The 26,275-nt window shown below is 34.3% G+C and overlaps 1 protein-coding gene across 1 annotated transcript in view; it reads left to right on the forward strand.

Moving 5' to 3' along the window:
- The window catches only part of NCAM2 (neural cell adhesion molecule 2), a 480,413-nt gene that overhangs the window by 417,620 nt on the left and 36,518 nt on the right, over positions 1–26,275 (forward strand). The window contains exons 15-17 of the mRNA XM_046648333.1: positions 9,285–9,404; positions 12,580–12,701; positions 21,605–21,785. Coding sequence (XP_046504289.1) covers positions 9,285–9,404; positions 12,580–12,701; positions 21,605–21,785 — 423 coding nt within the window. The remainder of the gene's footprint in view (positions 1–9,284; positions 9,405–12,579; positions 12,702–21,604; positions 21,786–26,275) is intronic.

Genomic DNA, 26,275 nt, shown 5'->3' on the forward strand with positions numbered 1-26,275 from the left:
CCTACTTTGTCTCTTATAACACTTTTTGGTTTAAAGTCTATGTTGTCTGATATCATATTATTATAACGCCTGTTCTTTTTTAGTTATTATTTCATGGATAATCTTTTCCACCCTTTCACTTTCTTTAATTTTCTTTTTTTTAATGATTGGGGCTGAGCTAACATCTGTTGCCAATCATTATTTTTCCTTCTTCTCCCCCAACCTCCCAAGTATTTAGTTGTATATTCTGGTTGTAGGTCCTTCTAGTTCTGCTATGTGGGACGTGACCTCAGCATGGCTTGATGAGAAGCACTGCATCCATACCCAGGATGTGAACCAGTGAAACCCTGGTTTGCCAGAGCAGAGCTTGCAAACTTAACCACCCTGCCACGGGGCTGGCCCCTCACTTTCAATCTATTTGTGTCTTTGGATCTAAAGTGAGTCTATTGTAGATGCATACAGTTGGATAATATAATTTTATTCATTCTACCAATCTCTGTCTTTTGCTTGGAAGTTTAATCCATTTACATTTAAAGTAATTACCAATAAGGAGGTACTTCTGTCATTTTGGTATTTGTTTTCTAGCTTTTTTGTTCCTCATTTTCTGCATTACTTTCTTTTTTTGTGTTGAGTCAGGTTTTTTTGTGGCAAAAATTTTAATTGCTTTATTATTTCCTTTTGTGTATATCCTATAGCTATTTTCTTTGTGGTTACCATGGGATTTCATTTACCATCTTAAAGTTATAACACTCTAATTTGAATTTACACCAGCTTAACTTCAATAACATACAAAAACTCTGCTTGTTTACAGCTCCATTTCCGTCCCTTTTGTTGTTGATATCACAATATTACAAGTTTATATATTGTGCGCCCAAAAACCTAAATTAAAAATTCTTTTAAATGTGTCAGTCTTATAAATTATGTATAAAACAAATTAGGATTTGCAAGCCAAAGTTACAATAACACTAGCTTTTAGAATAAGAATTTGTTTTTTTGGTGTTGGTGAGGAAGATTGTCTCTGAGCTAATATCTATTGCCACTCTTCCTCTTTTTGCTTGAGGAAGATTGTTGCTGAGCTAACACCTGTTGCAATCTTCCTCTATTTTGTATGTGAGATGCCACTACAACATGGTTTGATGAGCAGTGCATAGTCCACGCCTGGGATCCGAACCTGTGAACCCCAGGCTACCAAAGCAAAGCATACGAACTTAGCCATGACACCACTAGGTAGGCCCCTAGAATAATAATTTTTTTACAATGTAGTAGTCTCTTAAATCATGTAGAAAGCAATCAGTTACAAACCATTGTTACAGTAGTACTAGCTTTCATAATTGCCTATCTATTTACCTGTATTAAGATCTTTATTTCTTCATATGACTGTGAGTTACTGTCTGGTGTCCTTTCATTTCACCCTGTAGCACACCCTTGAGCATCTCTTGCAGGGTAAGTCTAGTGGTGACAAAATTCCTCAGCTTTTGTTTATCAGAACGTCTGAATTTCCCCATAAATTTTGATAGACAATTTTTCCAGATATAGGACAGGTTTTTCCTTTTAGTGCTTTGAAAAAGATTATCCCACTGCCTTTTGGCCTCCAAACTTTCTGATGAGAAATGTGCTGATAATGTTAGTGAGGATCCCTTGTATGTGAGGAGTCACTTCTCTCTTGCTGCTTTCAAGATTTTCTCCTTGTCTTTGTCTTTTGAAAGTTTGATTATAGTGTGTCTTGACGTGGGCCTCTTTGAGTTCATTTACCTTGAAATCACTGAATTTCTTGGATGTTTATATTCATGGTTGAAGTTTTCAGGTATTATTTCTTCAAATATTCTCTCTGTCCTTTTCTCTCTCTCTCCTGTTTCTTGGAGTCCCAAAGTGTGATTGTTGTTCCATTGTGATCCTGTCTCACTGGTCCCTTAGGATTTGTTCACTTTGCTTCAATCTTTTTTCTTTCTGTTTCTCAGATTCAGGAATTTCCACTGTCCTATCTTCAAGTCCTTTGCTTCTTTCTTCTACTCTCTCAGATATGCCTGTGAATTCTTCTAATGAATTTTTATTTCAGTTATTGTACTTTAAAGCTCCAGAATTTCTTTTTGGTTTCTTTTTAGTCGTTTTCTCTTTATTGGTATTTCCATTTGGTCATCCATTGTTTTCTTGTCTTTGTCCACATCTTCCTTTAGTTCTCTGAGCATCTTTAAGAAAGTTGTTTCAAAGTCTTTCTCTAGTATATTTGCCATGAAGTCTTTTTCAGGGACAGTTTTTGTTGATTTATTTTTTTCCTTTGAATGGGCCATACTCTTCTGTTTCTTTCTATGCTTTATGATTTCATATTTAAAACTGCACATGTGAATCTAATAATATGGTGAGTCTGGAAATCAGATTCTCCCCTTTCCCCAGTATTAAGTATTTTTTGTTATCGTGCTTGTTTATTGTTTTTTAGGTTGTTGTAGGCTGGGTCTGTGCCAAGGATCAGATGGAGAGGTAAACTTAAAGTCTTCTCATGGCACCAGTTCTTTAAGTTCCCAAGAAGTCACTTCAGCCAGAGGAGGAGGGGCATGCGACAATGAAGGGAGGTGCAACAACAATGGCTGCCCACCTCATTGTCTGCATGTCTGTAATCAAAAGCAACAATCAAAGGTCAGAGTGAGATCCCTGATATTTCGAGGACAGGATCTTTTTTACCCTCCCTGGCTCCCTCAAGCTGTGTTCAAGCTGCTCCAGGAACATGTGAACAGCTGCCTGCTACTTGGCTGGGGTGGGGATGGATAGCAGTTACTGTGCTAACAGCTGAAATGGACCAAAATTTACAACAATTTACTATCCATGTTTTCCTCTGAAAGTTGCAAGTCATTAGTAGACTTCAGAGTTCCAAAATATTTACATTAGAAGATTCTGCCAGTACAAATGTTGTCCAGGTGGGGAGACAGATTCCTGGTGCTTCCTACTCTACCACCTTCCTGGAATCCTCCTTTTCCATTTGCAATTCTTTGTATTCATTGAAACTTTAATTCATAGCTGTTCATTCTTTGAGCTTTAAATTCAAGATTCTAAAGATTTTTTAACATTTTTTATGAAGGATCCCAGTGGAATTGTTCAGATGAACATCTTCAGTTTTTTTGAAGTGTTCAAAAGAAAATGAATTACGCACATAGATATTTACCTATAGAATTATCTGCCTCACAATTTGAATTCTCCAAAACACATATGTTAAAATGCTCCAAATAAAAATAACTTAGTACCTTTCAAAATATCTGTATATAAATATAAACTAATATTTTCATAAAATGCTGAAAATATTACTTAACAGATAAAATTTTTGTGACAAGGTGTTTAGGTATATGATAATCTCTAAGATATGAATAGTAACCATTCATATTAATGTATTTGAATCACTTAACGTTGGATGAAAAATGAAATAAAGCCATAATAAACAATGTGATATAGAAAGGAACATACATGTTCCCAGATTTCTAGAGAAAGTAGACTGTTTCTGTGTCTTGAAATTTATTGAAAGATAGCAAGCAATTGATTAAAACTAATGGAAATGTCTGGGTTAACTATAGAAAAGCTATAGAAAAACAGGAACTCTCTTGGAGAAATTTTAAGCACTATTATGAGATTTTTAAAAAAAATACTATATAACTTCTTTGAAAATAGAGAAAGAAAAATTTTTTAAAAGAAGCTAGGAGGAGAAAAAACTGCCCAAATTGCACTTGGTGCATTGCTTATAAATCTTACATTCTAAGGGGATCTCTGGGCTGTCTGTATGGTTTGGTGTGTTCCATAATAGAGAATATAAATGATAGAGCAAGATTGGTTCATTCTTCATTATTAGGAAATGTGGCTAAGAACCTTGAATGGGATACATGGAATAAACCATTTCATTTAGCATATAAAAAATTAATAAAAATGACAGAATAGATCGGCCAAAATGCATTATAGGCAGAAGTGGCTGGTAAATGTCTCTCTTTTACAGTGAGAGGCCTAAGTGTAAGAAATCCTAATGGTGGGATAGCGTGATCTGACTTTGCTCTGAATCTCTCATCATTGCATTTTTACTAAGATTTTGATGTGGTCCTGTGAACTATAAGAAAAATCACTGACGTGTCCATCTTATAGTGCTGGGAATTTATGAAGAGCGTCAGCATGGATTTAATTGTTCCTTTCTAATGAGAATTCAGAAACACTTTATTAAGTAAAATATTCTGAGAAAGAGTGTAAAGGGTAACTGAAGTCAAGTGTTAAAAAACTCTACATCATGGGTTAAAAAAGGGGAAAAATACTTACATGTTTATTCAAGCCTGTTGAGAACTCTTTCAGAAGGGAATCAGAATTCCCTCTCTCGGAAAAAGAAAAAAAAAAAAAAAGGTTTTCATTGGCTTGTTTTAATTGTTTAGAGAACAAAAGCTGAATCTTAGATGAGGAACTTCAGGGATTTCATTATATCTTCAGATTTGTCTGAGGAGATTAACAGCAAGTGTAAGTTTGAGTGATCAGTTCTATCCTAGCCACGCTTTGTGATTTCTCATAGCTGTCAGACGTGTTTCCCGGTTCTTGACAGCCTGAACAGTCTGATTTGAGGCAGATGATACAGCAGTTCTATGTCAAGGGAGTGCCCATCTGCTTACAGTGAATGGCAGGAAAAACCCACAGAAAGTTCTGGGGTTTGAGAGAGAGAAGAGAGCATGGCTAAATTTAATCTCACCTTAGAATTTCACTCAGCCTAATTAGTTTGCAAATACATAATTTATTTTGCTCCAGGGATCATATATATTCTGTAGATTCTTGACAGCCAAAGGGAAGGGATTTGCAATTATTATCTGAACAAACAAAACCTTATTTCGTTCAATAACCTTTAGTAAAGTCTGATTCCCTTTTTAAAGGGAGAATACAACTTCCAATATCATTTCCATACTTGTAAAAATAATGTAAAAAGTTACTATTTTGCTGTCATTCACCAGTTTAAATGCCACTGTTTTCATGTATTTCAATATTTTGCTGTACTTTTTGCATTTATAGCCAGGTGACAAAATTGTCATTTACGAAACTCCGTTATATTTAAATCCAGCAGAAACATTCAATCAGTGAGAGAAATCGGATTCTTTATAGAAACTATGCCTGTTAGGATGTCTAAGAAAAATTCATGATTGTTTATAATTTTCAGAAGAATTGCATTATGATTTCCAAATTGTGCTGACTGAGTGTAACTATAAAATACCTTAATTGATGCCATTTGTCCTTAAAGACCTTTTAGTGATTTGTAATCTAGGTCTACTTTCACCTAATATGTGAGTTTGAATTTCTAATAAATTATAGGGAGAGAACCCAGCCCACACCTCAGTTTGTGGCTCTTTTCTTCTGTATTGTATGGGCACATGTGGGCAAAGAAAGTCCTCCATTAACTAACTTTATAATTTGAGGCATGGCTCTATTATAGAGTACACAGCCTTTCGTTTTTCAAGTGGTGGTTTGCTTTCAAGCTCTACCTTGGGTATTCAAAAACCCTATGTTTGGTAATATGCCAGCAAATTATGGATGATTTAATGTATATATCCTCTTCTTTAAGAAAGGCAAGGCAAATTACACATCCAGGCTTTGCCTCCCCAGAATCTTTTCCTTTCCTTCTATTTAAATTGGTCCCAATTTATGGAGTTCTTTCTATTTCACACAATAATCTTTATGTTCACACAATGTTAATAAGCCTCATAATAAGGGTTATTGTACCAAAACCTTTAGAATCAGAACTGAAAAATAGACTGACTTCTTGTATATAAACTTTGCAGAACTTGCATCAATAGGCTTACTTCGTGCCTCTCCCCTGTCATTTGGAAATCCTCTGTAAGGCCTCCTCCTCATCCACTTTGCCCTTGAGTGTTTTAGCCCGGCATTGTAATAGCAGTTCAGCCATCATTTAGCCTCTCTGCTCCTCTCCTCCACAAACTGCTGTGCGCTGAAACTCAGTCACCAAAGGGGAGATCTTGACACTGAGAAGAGAAAAATGTGCGGGAATGTGGAGAAAATCGATTCTGAATTGATCATAATGTAATTAAAGAAATAGGTTTCCCCTTGGTAGAGGTAACGGGACACTCAAAGCTCCTCACCATCCTTACGAAATGTTAGAGGAAGAAAAAGCTGACAGTCCATGCGAGAAAGAAATACTCAGATCATTCAAGTAAAGCGTGGAGTTGCTTTTGGGGTCAGAAGGAGCGGTGGATCGATGTTTTCTTTAATCTAAGTAATAACCTCGATTTTCCCTGATTTGATATGCTCTGATACTTCAATAGCTCTATTGTTATCCATTTTTAACCTAAAAAAATGAAGAGTGTGATCTCTATACTTCTGACTTATGGAGAATGTTATTTACAATTTAAATTATGTGCTTTAAATTCTATTGCTTTTCTTGTTTAATTGTATCAAGACAGTTGAATATAAGTATTACCAGTTGTTGTCATCTACACAGCTGATTTACAATCTTAAAATGATGATAGCAACTGTTTCTTTACATCATAGAAATATGGAGAGGCATATCACATGCCTAAGTTGTCAGCAGTAGTAAAAGCATCTATGGCATGTTCTCATATAGTGTAGCATACTCTCTATATAGTTATCTGTAAATGTTAACATTTGTTAAGTAAATATCACTAACACTACTTTTGCCGGTAAACATAGAGTATTTTGCCACTGAACATGGAGTCGGAGGTGTTGGAATTTTGGACTATCAATTATTTTTGCATTATCTCATAGTCTGCACGTGATGTCTCCATTTGCTTAGATAATTGATGCATAGTGGTGATTATTTCACAGATCACAAATTTTTTATCCATACATTCAATAGACTTATTTTTCTACTTTTGTTTCTGTGACGTTTAATGAAGGTATCTTTGTTTAGAAGTTGAGAGATCAACTCAGCCCTAACACTTGGTTGTATCTCAGCCAATGGCAAACTGAGGCTCAGAGCTACATGACCTCTTTCATGAGTCTAAAGCATTTATCACTACAGTGTCATATTAGGAAGGTTATTGTAGTCAGACTGGTTCCTGCATGAGTCTCTCATATGTCCCCATGCTACATCACGTCATTCTCCTTTAGGGTAAAGAAGAGGATAATCAAACACTAACTGTTCCATGACATCATATTGGACATTGACTGCTCCATGACAATATTGATTTTCCAAGGGCCTAATCATTTTTATTATAAACCTTGAACAATAAAAGTGCTTTTATAAAGCTTTAATCTCTGCAGAACAGTAGGCCTAGCTCACTTTGGTTTTAAATTTGTTATATTTATTAAATGATTAAATTGATAAAATATAATGAATTTTGAACTCTTGAATTCCTTGTTATGCTGACCTTGAGCAGAAACCTTCTCCCTTAAGGACAGTAGTCCAACTTCTTAACATTTTATCTGCCTAACTCCTAGTTTGATTCCCTCCTCCTTTTGCATCATCAGCATGACCAGATCCATCTATGCACTAACTTTCTCTCCATTATAGCTGTATTCTTTTTCTTGCGCTGGTGTTATGTATACGCTGACTCTAGATCACCAACTACCTGGGTTTGAGTTTCCTGAAAAAGCTCATGGGTTATTAACCTGTCAGAAAGAGTTAAATTCAAGCCTTGGTTTTCCCATTCATCGTTGTAGCTTCTAATCAGTTGGATTTCCCTGCAATTCAATCTGTTCCCAGTTGTCCTCCCTTAACTCTGACACCATGTGTTTTCATGTGAGGCTTTGACAAGACAATGCACTCTCAAAAGCAAGTTCAGTTTTCTTAAAAGGTAGAGAAACTGAGAAATACAAGTGTAAATTTTTCCAGTTAGAAATTTATCCTTTCTGCTCACATTAGAACATCTGTACTGGATGAAATAAGGTCTGATTGATATCTGGAATATATGTCTTTGCCACTAATGTTTATCTGGTACATATGGTAATATACCAAATTTATATAAAAATATTTATATAATTTTCATTTTTTTAAATTCTGCATTTTAGACAGAAAATATCTCTACAGTGCATAAAGCAATTTTTTAATTTGCTTTAATTTAATAAGATATTCAATGATGATTAAATAGTTATAATAAAAAATCTAAACAGAAATCATAGTAATGAGTATTGAGGAAAAGAATCAAATACAATGAAGTATCAAAACAAATTGAAGTATATTCGCACTGTGTAGAATGAAAAATGTTATCTAGTGAATCTGTATTACAATGTAATTAATTATCAGAAATATGTTAATAAATTCTATTGCAATTTTATTGAATGTATACCATCTTCAGTCATGTTCATTGTAAAACAATACCCCTACAAATACGATCCTGGTTACCTATGGTTTAATCTTTCATTTTCTGATTGCTTATATCTTCATCTATTATTAATTGATCAGTTGACTTGGAGTTATTACATAAGCCAGACATAACTGCATTTTGCTTGTTCATCAAGACTTTACCATTTCCACTAATTTTTGCTCTGTTTAGCAAAAGCAGTAAAGATATAGGTGATTATGGATTTTCATTAGCTCCATCAGAGGAATTTGTAAAGATGTAATATTTTGAAATCTACAATTGTATCCAAAATTGTCTGGCAAATTAAAGAAGTTGACATGACCCAGGAGATGTTTCTAATAAGCTTTACCCCTCTGTACATTTTCAGATTCTTTCTTCACCTTTGTGTTATGTTGAGTCCATGTCTGGTACAGTATATAAATGAGAAGAAATTCAGAGAGAAAATATAAGAGATGACAACCTTGAAGCTAGCATTAAAGATGATTGGATTTTGATTTAAGATTATCGAATAAATGATCCACTTTTGCTGTAGAGTCAACTGTGACACTTATTTAACACGACTGAAGCACCGTAGGCTGGAGGCCAGAGTTCCATATATTGAATTATATTGAATTCCATATCCACATTAAATTCTATAGAAATAATCCATTTAAAGTGGACAAAAGATATTATATTTTGTATATAATAAATATATTTTTTAAATAAATAAGTGGATGCATATATTTACTTAAATTGTTCTCATTTACTGAATGTTAAAAGAAAAGTAAGAAAGCATTTTACTTTCTACTTTGTGAGTGTAAGTATCACAGACGAAACAATTCTTTGAAAGTCACTGCATGGGGTTAGAGCACTAAAATCGAGGTAAGGAAGAGGACTGTTCACGAATTGTTCTTCTTATACGTATTTTCTATTTTGTGTGTGTGTCTCATGGAAAGACTTACAGTGAAATTATTCACTCTGCATTGTAGTAGTTTGATTTGTTACTTATTAAGATGCATTAATTATAGGCATATACATCTTTTTTTCTAGCAATGGTTGTTTTGAGCAACCTGGAACCAAATACAACTTATGAAATCAGGGTTGCAGCTGTAAATGGAAAAGGGCAAGGAGACTACAGTAAAATAGAAATCTTCCAGACACTACCAGTTCGTAAGTGATCCTCTCTGTTGTGTTTTCTCTTACTATTCTCTTTACTTGCAAGTTGAAATGGGATTTTAAAATGCAGGGAGATGGTTCAACACTTTGGGGAAGTGAACTATGTCTTTGTTGAAGTGTTTCTGAAGATGGTGTCATCTCAGATTTATAAAAAGAATTTAGCTCTGAAGTCAGGGAAAAAAGAAAAGGTACACTGAAATATATATAGGAAAATTGTTCTCAGGAAAAGTGTCCTGAACAGGAAGGTGTCCTATTTATTCATAGTCTGCTTAATTGGACTGTAGTACTCAGATTATATTCTGTGCAAGAGTAGAAAAGTGTCCGTGTAACACATCCGATATTCTACTCTTTTGATGAGTCGGAACTCTTTCCTTTATCCTGTAAATTATGTAGGTCCTAAGTGTGAGGAAAAGGCACCACTAAATTAATTCATTGCATTGGTGACTGCAGAAGAAGGGCTGTAGTAGCCTGTTCTTGTTGCTATCCTGTTTTGGAATAATCTAAGCAAATTGGTTTTACGTGAAGCTAAGATAAATTTTAAAAGACTTGTATTTCCTTTATGTTGAATGAATTGTTTAAAAATGTGAGAAAATTTGACTGTGATTTAACAAACGCTGTTATAAAATCTATGCATAACCCTGTCTGTTATATGCACATATTGGGACAGTCAAATTGGCCACAATAAGTGGTCTCACTCTAATTTGTGAACTATTCCTTTCTGTTGGTTCTCATCAAATGTCAGATGTGTTCCCTTTTCTCTATTCCCGAGGCCAGTGTCTTTGTCAGTCCTGCATTATTTTTCATCAGGAAGACTGAAAGAACTTCTTGACTCATAATCTATCTCCAGAATAAAATGATTCTAGAGTGACTTTATAAAAATTTAGAGACTTAGCCCTTCTCTTCTTGTAATCCTCAACAACCATACCCTTCATCTTCCCACTTTCTATCCACGTACACATTTACCTGCCTTCCATCCTCACACCTCCTCCCTCAGCTGTCACATGCTCTCTGCCTCAGTAGGCTGAATAAAAGTTTGGTAATGCTTTCTTTCCTCAAAGTACTGTGCGTTCTGTCTTGATTTCTCTCCTTTTTATAATCTCCAGCGTCACTGCACATCAGTCCCCAGTGAAGGCATCATCTCTACAATAAGACCTTGTCTAACCCCTCCAACTTTATTTCCTCTTTCATTTAGGCAGACTTTCCTTCATTCATTCATAGACACCACTCTAGGTGTTTCAACCGTAAAATCTCTCTCTTACTCTTTCTTTTTTTTGCTTTCCCTTTTAAATTATAACACTTTTAATTGCTTATTGTACTTTTGTTGACTTTCAGACCTCTGTCCTAGACAGTGAGCACTTTGAGAGTTGGAACACTGGGTTTGTTAATAATAAGTATGTTCTTTAGCTGCTTCTCAGGATATTTTTGAAGTTTAAATGAGCTAATATACACAAAGTACTTAATATGTCATAACTATCCATTATTACTGTTTGATTATTTATATTGTTACTATTCATAAACATTCTCTTGTAACTAATAGAAACCATTATTTTAATCAGTTTCTCTGATGGAATCTACATTTGTTCTGAACTTTATTTTATTTTCAAAGAAAGTACTAATTGTAGTGGAATCACAAAGGTTAAATGTAGGCTTAAATATTTTAAATGTGTATGTTAAAACAATTGTTACTGAAGATACAGTTTCTGGTTTATAATTATCTCCAAATGCTATTATTAAAAACAATATGAATACCATATTATTAAATGAATTTATACTGTACAATGTGTAAATTCTAAAATTCAACTTAGAAATGATACAAAACCACGTGAATATAAAATCCATTTTACAATATTTAGATTTTCCCATAATCACTTATTAAATCCTTTTAAGAAATTATTGTACTGGTTTTTACAGAAGTTTTAATTCATTTATCAAAAATATAATAGTAGCATATGCATCACCTCATGTCATTATATCTGCATGCTAATTTAATTGACTTTAATGACTATAATTCCTTTCTTTACTTTGTTTCTATATGGCTGTACCCTACAAGGCTATTTTACTATTTACTTGCATGCCAACACACCCAATTGTCATATTTCTTTAATGACTTGCCTTTTCTCAAATAAACTACTCATTTGCTTAAAGTTATAAGCATCATATTAGAAATGAAGGTAACTTTCTGAGAAAAACCCTAGATTTGGTTTGCTCCAGGTCTAGTGGCATGCACTTCTCTTTACTCTAGTCTGTTTACTTTGTCTGTCTTGACATTCCTCTGAGTAGACCAGGTACTGTATTCCAAGTTTCTGGAAGCTTACAAACTAAAGCATGGCCCCTGAGAGTTCCTTAGTGTTAGCATGTCCATATCTATATGCACATCCATAGGGAATTGGAGGAAACGGAGGCAGAAGATTCCAGTGCATTCCATGCCCATAAGTAACTCACAGTAGGGAGCTCCCATTCCCAGTTGCCAAGCAGTGATGGCGTCCTTCTCATATAAAACTCTTACACTTTAGGCAGTTCCTGTTCATATTAAAAATATTGTAAGCATCTGTGTTATAAGACCATCGCCATGTGAAGAATAACATCAAAGACAAATATGTTCATGAAGGTAGAAGAAAGAAAAGATATTGAAGCACATGTCTATAGATTAGATACTAAAATTTCTTTATTCAAATCTTCATCTATTTAGGAAAATGCTCATTAAAATAGATAACTAATTGCTAAGCCATCATCTTTCCTGGTAGGTATATATTCCATAGAGTTTGATGCCTTAATATGCTTATATTAATACATATTTACAAAATGTTTACAAAATAAATTTACATTAATAGACTAAATAGAATTACACACTATTAATAAGAGAAGTAAAATTTAACACATATAATGTAGTACTATTCTCAGGGCATTTGCACGTCACTATAAATAATACATCTTGTCCTGAGGTTTCACAATTTTGGCATGATACTTCTAGATTTATGAATGCTGCTGTTTCTTGTGCGGGGGAAAAAGAGGATCAGAGGTTATATCACAACAAAGAGCAAATAGCAATAGTAAATCCAGGATAACATCATATATTTCGATTACATGCACTCTTGTTTTTATTGAAGTGCAGTTTCTCTAGGTATCTGAGGTGTGTGCAAATATCAAGAATGTTGTATTGCGTATTTAGGTGAACCGAGTCCTCCATCCATACATGGGCAGCCAAGCAGTGGGAAGAGCTTTAAACTCAGCATTACCAAACAGGATGATGGAGGAGCCCCTATTTTGGAATATATCGTGAAATATAGAAGTGTAAGTACTCCATTTATTATCATTTTCTACAAAGTGTTTTCCAACTGCATTAAATTTGCATTGAGTCCATAGACATGTCAGGAGTGAATGCATATTAAATAGCAACCATAATAAACGTACTCATAGGAATTCAAAAGCTAATTTTTCATTGCTGAAATTTATCATTATAAATTGTTATTGCTCACTTTTTTTTTGGTAAAATCTAAGCATAAATCTTCAAAATAATCCTATGGTTTTCATCTTGTGTTCTAAGTGTGAAATGGGACATAATAACATTTCAGAAATGGGAAACCATTTTCCCTGTTTTTCTGACAAGTTTGGCAGGATATTTTCACTTTCTATTATGCTCGATATTAGTAACTTCAAGCTAAGTCCTCTTCTCAATTTTAGTTACTATAGGTAGGATTCTTAGCAAATCACACCTCAAATAAGTTACTTTAATTAACATTTAACAAAGAATGGCCACATTGAACTTGAGGAAGAGGAAATAGTGTTTTTCAGGTTTAATTAGCACTCACTAGTATGGGACTTTGGACAATAAAGAGCTTCTTTGGAGCTTTTCATATGTGTAGAGGATGAAAGCTGTCCCCTGGTTGCAGAGTGATAAATGAAGTGGCCTAATGGACTTTGCCTTTGGCTGAAAATGATGCGAAAGCCCAGTGGCAGTGATTTCTCCTAACAAATTTGCCGTAAGTACTGCTAAGTATTTGAGTCTACTGTGGAATATGTTAAAAGTGAAGCATAATTTTAAATTAAATTTTGTAAGGTTTATTTACTAGTGTTTATGATTATCCCCATGGTACAGTCATTTTTATGTTTATGTTTACTGAACATTTATTAATACTTTCCAGGATTATTATATTTTAGCAAGTAATATTTTAAGAAATTGCCCCTTAATGATATGTACATGAATTTTAACTATTTTCCCACAAATCCACAGTTTTCTAAATTATGATATTGTTGCTTTTAAATTCAAACATTTAAGTTCTGAGGGGCAGTAGAAAAGGGTAATTGATTTAAAATAGCATACTTCAATAATTAATTTTAGACATCAGTTCAATCTTTTAAATTTAATGTTACCACTCGTTTCCCAGGACTCCTCTTTGTCACAGATTTCAGGCTAGCAACGATGAGCATCTGTGTGTGTCTTTCAGAGGCTCCTCTCTGGAGACCTCATGCCTCTACCCGAAAATAACTCTCAAAGACTCAATGGTCTCTCTGTGAATCTATAGTCTCATGCTACTCAAGCCAGCTTTCTTGGCCATTTTTACTTGCCCAGCTGGCAACTCTTTGGAAGGGAAAGAATCTCTCTCTAAGGGTCATAGGCCTGAACTGAATTCATGAGTTGGACTAGGAGAACAGACCTTTCGTGCAGACGGTAACCTATACTTGCATCCAGAAGAGTTTATGGTACAAAATAGGGGTGGATGGTAAGAATTCTTAGGGAAACCCCCAAAATCCCATGATGAACACTGAAATGCAAACACTAGTTATAGGAATATGTTTAAAATATCCTCTATTTATATAATTTCTACTTAAAACTAAAAGCTATGCTTGACTTGTCCTTTTTAAAGACTTGAAGGTAGAAATAGCCCAAATGCTATATTGACTTCAACAGGAATCATTGATTTCAACTGAAGATAGAAAATATTTATTATTTTCTATTTTATATTTATCTCTTTTTTTAGTGACTTTTATTAATACGGCATGTATATTTTAGGAGTGCTTTGACTATTTCAGCTATGTTTCTATTTCCAGTTATCCAAAACTAAAGTTCAGAAACTAATAAGAACATGGCTGCCCACAGCATGCATGCACCTTTCTCAAAATATTTAATACAAATTCAAGAGATAACATTCCAAACTCACTCAAAAAGCCACTAATATCTTATTTCCAGAAAGTGATCAGTAATTTTCACATAGATTTTATTCATAAAATGAATATAAACTGTGTATCTGTTAGGAAGTACTTTTGGACTGCAGGTAGCACAAAACCTGACTAGAGGGGCTTAAACCAAGAAGTTTTTTCTCACATTAAAAGAAATTTACATATTAGACAGTCCAGGGCTAAGGAAGCATCTCAACAATATAATCGGGCATCCAAATCATTTTTCTTTATGTTCTTTCCTGCTTGGCATGTTGACTTTTGTCCTCATATAGATTATCTTGTGTTCTTAAGACGGTGGCTTCACGTCCACTTTCAGAATGTGAAGAGAATGGAAAGAATAAAAGAAGCCATAGAGTATTTAAGCTGAATTTGTCTTTTTTCCAGCGATACAGTACAAGTTTTCCAAAGCCCCATGAAGCAGAATTAAATTATGTGTCATTAGAAAGAATTATGCCTCGTGACCACCACTAAAAGAATGGTGGTTGGATTGGGGAGCTGGATCAGCTAAACAACCGGGTGTGTCACAACTGTTAGTGTAATTATCTTTATTATAATGACTGTGTTAGTCACTAGGACTTCCATAATAAAATGCCACAGACTAGATAGCTTAAACAAGAGAAATTTATTTTCTCACAGGTCTGGAGGCTGGAATTCCAAGATCAAGGCATCAACAGGTTTGGTTTATCATAATGAAAATGATTGGTTGCATAATTGAAACATAGCTATAGTTGACTGATAATCAATTACTATGTTACTTTCAGAACTCCCAGCATTTTAAAAGAGCACACTGTTTTAACTGCGGAAATTTACACTACTATGGCAAGATTTGTAAAAGTAATTCCTTTCCACCCTTTGTACTGCAAGAAAGGCATTGCTCACTTTTGAAAACATTAAAAAAAATTATAATTAATAAAACATGAAGTGGCCCATTTTTAATGGGCAAACTGAACCTTAGAGAATTTGGGTGACTTGGTAGACTGGAGAATAGATATCAGAATGTAAGACTTTAGAGTCTAAACACAGTTTTGGAGCAGTCAGGGTTGAATTGAAATCTGCCTGTGAAGATTATATTGACCCCTCAACCAGTCTCCCATCTCGCCTCAACTGCCTAGCTCCTGTACCTCCAAATATAGCCATTCTGATCCACTTTATCTTTATCATATTATTTAATGGCATGCCTTCTATTCCAGCATTTATCTCCGTATCTCTATCTTTTTTTTCTTCCCCTCCTTTCTCTTCCATCCTGCAGACATCACGCTCTGCAGGTCCTCTTGGAAGTGCCATGATTCCATATGAGGTTGTATTAATGTGTCGAACAGTAGCTGAACTTGGGAAGGAATAATTTTCTCTATTTTTTTTTTCTCAGCATATTACTTCTTCACGTTTAAAAACTTAGATGTTCAAGAAGATTTGGTGGCTAAATATTTATAGCAGCAATTGACTTGATATTTGCACTTGTATTAAAACAACTATTTCAAAAAGATTTTTAATTGTCTGTTCTCTTTGTATGATTCCAAACCACTTTAGCTGTTAGTTTCTCAAACTGCATCAATTCCACAGTGGACTAAAGTACAACTGAATAACTTGAAAAAATTCTTTAGCCATATGCAATGCATTTTTTAATTAGATAACTTCTATGAAAAGAAAATAGATGGGGAATCCAGAAAGTAAGAAATGCCCTTCTGATTTTCACTTGATTATTTCTTTGATCCTATCTTTCAGCATCTGTGTGCACAGGACTATGTGTTTTATAATTTAGGAAAAACAAAGTTGAGGCAATGTATTCCTTATATGAGTGTTGATTTGTCATAGACACTAAATCTAACTGTTTAAACCTGCATTTCACTGGGAATAAGACTAATCATATCCTAGCATAGAGAATGTCTAACTTCCTATAGATTATGAACCAGGAAAGACGTTATTCTGCGTTATCCTGTAGTAAATAGAGCACATGACTTTGTCCAGTCACCCATTAGGAAGACAGAATTTATTAGAACAGAACTAGAGTAATGCAAGCAAAATTAGATGTCTCTATGGACCTGTAAAAATTTACATCTCTAACAATGTCAGTAAGATTAAACCATATACTTGGAGAATAAAGACAAACAATCTCATAATGTATATGAAAAAATGAAAGAGGGTATTTTATGTACAGAGTATTTTACAGCTACTTTGTATGGTCCTGTCAATATAAGTCCATATAATTTAATGAATAGTTTTTTGTATGATTCCATGAGTTTTTCAGTTTTCTCTCTAATTCGATGATAGCTATGGGATCATAACTATTGCTTGGTGTTGGTACGTTAAATAAGTTTCCTGAGCTAAGAAGGACTAAAGAAATCTGGTAGCTTAAAATTAATTGTGAGGAAGGTACTTTAAGAGACTAGCAACAGTGCTCTAGCATCCGTTTCTACGTCTTAATTAACCTTATTAAGCTATTTGGAGTCCAAGAGGTTGTATCTCAATGGCCATAGGAAAAGAAGAGGTAATTTTGAAAAGGGTATTGACATAATAAATAAGGGAAACTGAGTTTTGTTGTTGAGAGAACTTATTTTATAGTTAGTTCTGTTTAGGTGTGTATATTGAAATTTATTTAAAGCCATCAGTTTAAGTTTTGAAATATTTTCAAATAATGAATAGCTATGGACATTAAAGAGTCCTCAGCAGTTTTGGTAATTTTTCTTTGCTGCTAGTGAAGAGGATGAGCTTTATTCATCCTTGAATTTATGGTATCAAATAGATTATTTGTCGTCTGAATGAAGAAATGCATCAATGAATCAATGGATAAATAAATTAATCTATGTTGTGCAATTATAAATAGTCCTGTAACTAGATTAATAAATACAAGAAATAATGAATACAAGGGAAAAAAAACTTGCACTGTGTGAGTTTTTACGGGTTGTGAGGACACATAAGGTGATGAATAGGAAAGATTGGGTTTTGTTTTTCCCTAAGGAACTATTTGGGTGATGGAGCCTCGGAATAGATTAAGCAGAGTACAGTTTACAAAATTTTGCCAAGCTTCAGAATGTGGAACAAAGGCAATTTGAATCAGTTATGATAATCGAAAAAAGAGATGAGAATTTAAACTCTGCTAAAAACCTCCACACATCTTACATTTTTCCAAATCACATAGAATATGTGTGTGTGTGTGTGTTTATATATGTGTGTGTGTATATGCATATATATATATATATATATATGAATAAATTGTCCACATTGCTAAATCATCTCTCCCTCATATTCGGAGTAGCAATCAGAGCTTTAGAGAATTCTGGTATGTTCTGTAAGGTCATACAAGTAATGAATAGCTGAACCATGCTACCAGGAAATCCAGGAACCAGGAACTGCCTTACAAGGAAACACAAAATCTTAAATCACAACACACACAAGTCACGAGAATCTTAAAATTCATCTAGTTTGTATGAGCTCAACTAGATTGTCCTCTCTTTTTATAATTATTCTGTTTTCATCTAAAATGATGTTGACCATGTGTTCCCTGAGACTTGGAAAAGCAAGTTAGTGGATTACTTCTTGTTATGAATGAAACAGTCAAGGAACCCTCTACAAATAGGAAAATCAAGACCCCTTCCATCTTTCCTCTGCTCTCCTCTCTAAACAGATCATAGGAAATATTTCTTTATGTGTTGATATTGTGACTTTAGAATAATTATTAAGGAGTGCTTTTAACTGTCATATGGCCTTGCTATCTTTTTTCTAACAAAAAGGATTGCCTAAGAGAAGCTATATCAAAGCAAAATGACCATTTTTCTTTCAGTAGCTGTCCTTCAGCATTTAATTGGCTTATTAATAATAGCCTTATTCAGCAAATCATTTCATTAAGTTACCTAGGGGAGCATTTTGCAACTAGATTATCTTAAATCTTTCCCTAGGCATTCGAAATCTGTAAATTAGGTACTCTACAAATGCATAATTGCAATTTCGATGCCTAGGGGAGTAACACCCACTTTAATTTTTTAGTAACACCCACTCTTAATTTTTTTCCTATTCCCTAGGAATAGCAATTAGGAGATTAAAAATCCTCCTTGTCTAATGTTGACTGGAAAATGAAGTTGATTTAAATTGGGTAAAATATTAGAACTCCCTTTGCTTCCTTATGCCATCAGTCCAACTATCTAAAATGGTGGAGGGGCTTTTAATTTATCACACTAAGAGCTTCAACAATTAAGTGTTAGATGATTGGTAATTCAGAAGAGACTATCTGCATGTCTTGTGCTTGTCAGGAAGTTTCACCTCAAATGCTCAATTCCAAGCAATAGGAGATTTTTGGAGGATCACCTGAAGGACATGAAGGCTACCCGTCCCTCTGAGAAGAAATTGTGTCCTGGGGCAATCCAAGTCTCAGCTCTTGCTTATTTTCTGCCTCTTTCACCCACATCTTCACTCAGATCCAAAGCAAAACTCAACACTGGATTTCCACAAAAATTTTTGCTCTCACCAACCCCATCATAGTTACACTGAACTGTTTGAATGATTGGGGTAAAGGGAAAGCTATAGGGGCAACTCTACTGCTTTGTGTAGCCGTGTCCTTGTCTAACCCTTCAGTGTTCCTCACCCCTTCCTTCCTGTATCTGTGTGTGTATACACAATATATATCAAATACTTATGCGTTATATGAATTTTATTGTTGATATATGTATGTATAGATACACACATATATATTATATCACATTATGTGTCATGTAAGGCTACTTTTGAATAGAGATTTTTTTTAAGCTTAATCTTTTTGGTCAATACCTTTGAAGTGTTTTTACATTTATTAAAACAATAAGCCTACAATGTCTGTTTGTACTTTTCTCAGTGACTGTTCTTCTTACTGAGGTTTACAATCATTGTGCTTATTTTGGAATCTAAACCTCTGTGATGGAATCAGACATTGTCTTCATCAACTAGGTTAGGACAAATGAAAAGAATACTGGCGCTGAAGTTTATTATTTCCAGTAAGAGGGACATCACTTCCTCGGAGGAGACCTTCACGGTCCCTGGACTCTGTTAGCTCTCCCTGTTACATGCTTCCAAGGCACTGTCTGGTTTTTAAAGAACTCATGTCTCTCTTCTGTGCTGGTTTGTAAACTCCAGGAGGAGGGTATTTCATCTGTCTTGTTCACTACTGTGTTCGTAGTTCCACAACAACCCCACTACCCAATAAAGACTGAATGAAGAATTGATGAATGAATTGATGAAGAAAGGGAATGTTAGGAAAATTATGGCTGTTTGGTAGAGCTGACCTAAGCGTTTCAAAAGCACACCTATGTTCCTTTCTTAGCTCTACTAGTCATTTAATGACTTAGACAAGTTACAAACTCTCTGGTCCAAACTGCTCAGTTTTCCAATGTCCTCAATACACCTCCTAATGCCTTAAATAGTGTTGGACAAGAGTGCAGTCTAACAAATTAAGCTATTTATAAGTTTCGAAAAGCAAGGGAAATGCCTCTTGCTTATATGATAACTTTAAGTGCTTGTCCAAAACCCATAGCTTCATTAGGGGTGCTAATATTTTCTGTTTTAGAGGTAAAAACAAAACAAAAAGAAAGGCCAACAAATTTCCTTGGTAATGAAAGTTCTATGTATCCAAAAATAATTAAGTAGGAAAAGAGAATAATAGTATGTTATCAAAACTATAATGTCTTCTTGTCTGCTGAAGGACACTTCATATTTGTAGTGCCATCAACGTAATGCTATCGCGAATTTAACTTCCACAATTTGACTTTAGAAAATAAATCCTCAATTTCAGCGTAGATTCAGAAAACATTGCTGTTCTTTATAGTCAAAGAAACAGAGTAAAATATTGTCTCAACATAAAGTAATATTGAGCTGAGCTCTGATGTTAAAAGGGGTTGATCTTTCTATCTATCTATCTATCTATCTATCTATCTAACAATCTATCTAACACTATAGTCATGCTACAGTCTATTTATAATTACACCTCTTGGAAATTAAGATTTGCAATTGCAATGATATATTAGTAGAAACATAATTCCGGAGAATAATCATTTCATTTCCATACAGTTATCACAGAAATAGTTTCTCCTTAATAATGGCTGTCATTTGTTAAGTGATTATGATTCCTAAGCCCCTGGAATACACGATTTACTTAGATTTCCTCATTGTTCCCTCATGAAAGCTGACAAGGCACCTTCTACCATCTTTTCTGTACTAGAGCTGAAGGAAACAAGGCATAGAGATTAAGGGACTTACCTGAATTTAAATGATTAACATATGGCACAGCTAAATGTTCTTAGGATTGTTTAATTCATAATATTATATCAATTTATTTTTCTGTGTTAATTGCAGTCATAATATTTTTTTCCAAATAAAGGGTAATTCAAATATCATGTAGTGCAAAATGTATATTTTTGAAAAAGAATCAGATAGGATTTAATTGTAGAATGTTCAAGGATAGGATAACATGTTTTATTTTCTTATGTTAATGACCCATTTAACAGGTAATAATTTTTCTTGTATGCTGTGTCATTGCATTTAAAACATTATAGTAATAAAAGATGCTAGTGGTAATTAAAATCTATAAAAAATATCCACACTTTATTTGCAAGACACTCTATCTTTGTTTTTTTCTCCGTCAAACCTTAGCCAGTAGTATCTCACAATTATTTTAATGAATATATTAGGCTTTTTCTATGTATTATGTTTCATTTTTCCTGTTCACATGATTGTTAATAATCAACAAAGTGGCCAAACAGAAACCAACATATATGAAATAAAAGGAATCTTAATGGAGGTGAATTATCATCTGCCAAATCATCAGTGAATAATTATGAAATCATCACTCTTTGGCTAATATAAAAAACTACATTCTATGTTCTTGGAAATCACTTCATTGATACAGCAAGGTCATTTATTCTTGTTGATGAGAAAATATCCTTTTTTTGATATTAACAAAACCATTTGTTCCATTTCAAGATAAATTAAACTTTTCAAAAATTACAACGTTAGTGTGTGGGTATTTACAAAATATAATTTTATTGCCTTTACAGAAAGATAAAGAAGACCAGTGGCTAGAGAAAAAAGTACAGGGAAATAAAGACCACATTATTTTGGAGCATCTGCAGTGGACAATGGGATATGAAGTTCAAATTACAGCTGCCAATAGATTGGGATATTCAGAACCAACAGTCTATGAGTTCAGCATGCCGCCAAAGCCCAACATTATTAAAGGTAAGCAAAACTATATGCCTTCTTAGGCTGAAAATAAATATGACACCATCTTTTTATAACCCCTCTGGAGTTTTTCTTAATATTGAAAACAGAATTTTATAGAAGGAAGTATAAATTCTAGGTTCTAGTCGTGATTATTGTGACATGTCTTACTCAAGATTTCTCAGTCACTCTTGCCGTGGGGTATTGGTTAATTGTAAATACACTCTGAGAACTTCAGCAGATGAGCAGAGGAAGATTGTGGAAGGAAGGAGTGACTGCTGAAAATCAACATGAAAAATTTCTGTTAAGATCAGAAAAAACTTTTGCAAAGAAGACAGCTTCTCTGTCAAACACATGGGGGCTAGTCCTTCCATTTCTGGCAAAATGTGGCCAAAGCTAATTGTGAACCTAGCCATGCCTGACCAAGCAAGTTGATTTTGGAAAGATAAATCAAGTGCACAGTGAGGCAGAAAAAAACCACAGATGTAGCCCTAGAAAGAACGATAGCTAGAGTTTCAAGGAGGTTCACAGCGTTGCAAGACAATCTACATCGGTATTCACAGTACATTGGTGGATTCTACCTTAGTTACGTAACAGTGCTGAGATCACTCCATGCTAGTGATATTATCAAACTCCACAGGAGGGATATTAAAATTTTTTTCAGATACACGTTATAGACATAAAGATGTGAGAATTTATCCTGATTCATAGTCATACTTCACTCTATTAGTGAATTGTCATATTGGTCATATTTTAACACTTATTGTTCCTTTAAATATCATATTTAATATTTACTGGTAAATTTCATATGTAAATATGTATATATATGTGTGTGTATATATATATATATACTCTTTGTACATACATATATAAAGAGAGGTAAGAATGGCATATTTATAAGCATGGTTTATATAAGTCGTAATAGAGTATCACTATCGTTACACAACATTTTGAGACTAGAAAAAAAATTTGTCAGTTCAGACATGTTATTTAGTCATCTTGTAATTTCAAATTGATATTAATCTCATTATTATGATTTCGTTATATTGTACATCTTTTTTTAAATTGAAAGCAGCTTTATACTATTAACCTTTCTATAAAATTACTTACTATTGGTTATATGGTTTAAAAGTAATTGATATTATGGCTTTGTATTGCTAATATTAATGAATCAGTGGTTCCAATTATAATTTGAAATTAGGAAGTTGGGAGCATCTAGAAATAATGTGGGTATTTTATATTATGATGGCATTTAAAAAAATTTACAAGTACTTCTGCATTTATTATCTCATTTTCTTCTTGAATCTGAGTTGAAAAAGGAAGAATTATCCTCAGTTTACAGATGTGATTTTGAGAGGTTAAAGGATCTGTTCAAAGTCATAGCTACTTTGTCACATGACAAGTTTGATGCCCTTACCAGATGATATGCCTAAATTAGAAGAATGGTTGAATGTACTATCAAGTTCATTGCCCCTCTGAGTTAGAACCACCAACAGCTGCCTGTGTAACTATAGTGTATTATGTTTGTAGTAATTATCCTCTAGGCAGATATCAGGAGCATGATATAAATATGATTCTTCATCTGAGTCAGAATCTTCAAAGGAGAATTGTAACACTGTACTCCATCCTCCTAAATTTTTAATGTAGCTCATATATTTGGAGGAAATAATTATTTTTATCAAGATAAAAATGAATATTTTATTAAGTAGAAGGCAACATTTTAATAACATTTTATTGATGAAACACAAACTGTGAAAAAAAGATTTCAGGCAGGCTACTTGATGTTATACTCCCAGAGTCCCTGCTACTTTTATAAGAAATTGTTGTTAATAACCGACAATAAGTATAGACAGAAAGGTAAATAGATAAATAAATAAGACAGTATATTTGAAGGCAGAAAAATGAGTAAGATGTGCTATGATGCATTTACTCTAAAAACATTTTTTGTTTCAATTTCGGAGAATGAGCTGGTGGGCAGGACCTAGAAGGGAAATGGACAGAATTCTGGTTTACAGTTTCAGCTTTGTTCCTGTTGCTTAGCTTCTCTGATGTCCATTTCCTCATCTCTAAGCTAGTTTCTTCTTGTTCTGCAATGTTAAGTTTCATCCGTTCATTCATTCCAGTTATTTATTGGGGTCTTGCTTTGTGAAAGTGTTGAAAGGAGTACAGAGGAATTATCTGTGAAAAGTACAGAACTGGCTCCTGTTCTCAAAGACGTTACAGGCTAGTAGGGAGACATATTAGACACGAGTTAGAATACCCACAAAATAATTACAGCTAAGAGCTGTGCTGGTGCAGTATGCTGCCATGAGGGGGTTTGGCAAGGGCACCTAACTAATGGGGGAAGGGTGAGGATTAAGGAAGTGTTCCCTTAGAAAGTGACTTTCCAACAGAAAGTTGTAGGGGGGCCGGCCTGCTGTTGTAGTGGTTAAGTTCCTGTGCTCTGCTTTGGTGGCCTGGGGTTCACAGGTTCGAATCCTGTGCGCAGATCTAGCATTGCTTGTCAAGCCACACTGTGGTGGCATCCCATATAAAATAGAGGGAGATTGGCATAGATGTTAGCTCAGGACCGATATTCCTCACACAAAAAAGAAAGAAGGAAAGAAAAATAAAGTTGTAGGGAATGAACCTTTCAGGGAAAGTGTCTTATATGGAAGAAGTCTCTGAGAGAAGAAAGAAATTGATCTACTTTAGGAACAAGAAAAAGCATGGCTGGAAGAGAACCTGGAGGTGTGAAAACAGTTTAGAGAAAGAAAGTTTAGAGAAAGACCTGCAGCCCAGAGAATCCAAGGTCTTCTGAAAACCATGTAAATGATTTTCAAACAGATCCTAAAAGCAGTAATAAAGCAGTTGAAGCAGGGAAGTTCAATGAATAGATATGCGTTTAGACAGACTATTCTTGCTCATATGGATAAAAGCCAGAGATGGATGAACAGGAATGCTTGGGAAAAAAGTGATGGCAGTAGGAAAAGAAAACAGTTAATAAACTCCAGAGTCATCATAGATGTAGATTAACCCTGCCTGTATAACAGATTGGATTCAGTAGATATTGACCGCTTTTAGGTTTCTCGCTTGGGCAACTGGAACATTGTTGGCATCATTTCTCAAGACGAAGATTCTTGTAGGAGGAGCAGGATTTGGAAAATGAGGAACAAACATAGGATCAGTTTGGTATTTGTTAAGTTTGAAATGCCAAATAGTAGTTAGATGTGTGTATGGAGATGAGAAGATAGCCATATCTTGGAAACATACATTATGATGTTGTCAACCTTACCAGATGTTTGGTATTTGAAGCCTGGGTGAGGACAAAACCACACAATGAGCAATGCCCAGGCTCTATGAAAAGGAGATGATGTCTGCGATATTCATAGATGTTTTACCAGTACACAGAAGGGTGACTGGCACAGCAGAGATGTTCAAGGAGTGCTTCTTGAGTTACTGAAGAGTAGAGAGTTAAGAACTGTGTCCTAAGGAACTGTGATATTATAAAAGAAGTGAAAACCACACCAGCCCCAATGAGACCAAAATGTTATAGAGTTACTGGAACAACACAAGGCTGTAGTATCTTGGAAGTTAAGAGAGAATTGTATCTAAGAAGAAAAGGTGTAAATTGCATTTGACGCTTCAAATGCTGCTGAGAGGTCAATGGAACTCAATCAAAAGTGATGTGAAGTGTCCTTATTACATACAGCTTTGCTGAAGTGGTTGGAAGAGAAATTAGGTAGGACTGGACTGAGGATTTTATGTGTGAGTTTAGGAGGTTTAGATTCCATGTTTATTTAATGCTTTCAAGAAGCTTTGCTATGAAGGTGGGCAGAGAAAAAAACACTCACTGTTAGAAGGACTTTTGTGATCTAAAAGGCTAGAATGTGTTTCACAGCTGATGAAACAGATCAAGCAGTTAAGTCAGACATACAGATGTACGGACAAAGCTATCTGAGAAGGTAGGAGATAGAATTCATCCCCTTTAAAATATGCAGCTGATACAAAGCCAGAGTAGATTCCAGGAGAAGCAGAAAATAAGATTTATTTTATCTATTAAAATGTCACAAAATAATGTCTAGTTTCCTGTGACTGAATCTACTGAAAAGCCACATCGAAGGCATGCCGTCATAATTCAAGAATTGTTCAATTTAACTTTAGAAGGTTTCTTGGGGAAATTTTAAAGGGTATAACGGATGATGGGTGAATTTGAGAGTCTTGAAACCCACAATATCCTATAGAATTAAAATTATACATTGGGAGGGTAACGAAAAATGATCTTCATATGCTTTCATCATAATTATTCTTATGGTTATATGTTTTCTTACTCTAATTTTAAATAAATATTACAAAGTCAAACTCATATCTGAAATAAGTTGTCTGTAATAAACTAGCAGATCTTGTCTTTTATTTAATTTGGAGAAATAAGGTGTTTAAAAGTTAATTTAGTGTTTATTTTTTGTATAGCATGCATTGTAGACTGTCCAAGTAAAGTTTGTGGACTTTTGAATTAAAAAAACCATTAC

The sequence above is a fragment of the Equus quagga genome, chromosome 21, assembly GCF_021613505.1.
Source record: "Equus quagga isolate Etosha38 chromosome 21, UCLA_HA_Equagga_1.0, whole genome shotgun sequence".
Classification (NCBI taxonomy): Eukaryota; Metazoa; Chordata; class Mammalia; order Perissodactyla; family Equidae; genus Equus; species Equus quagga.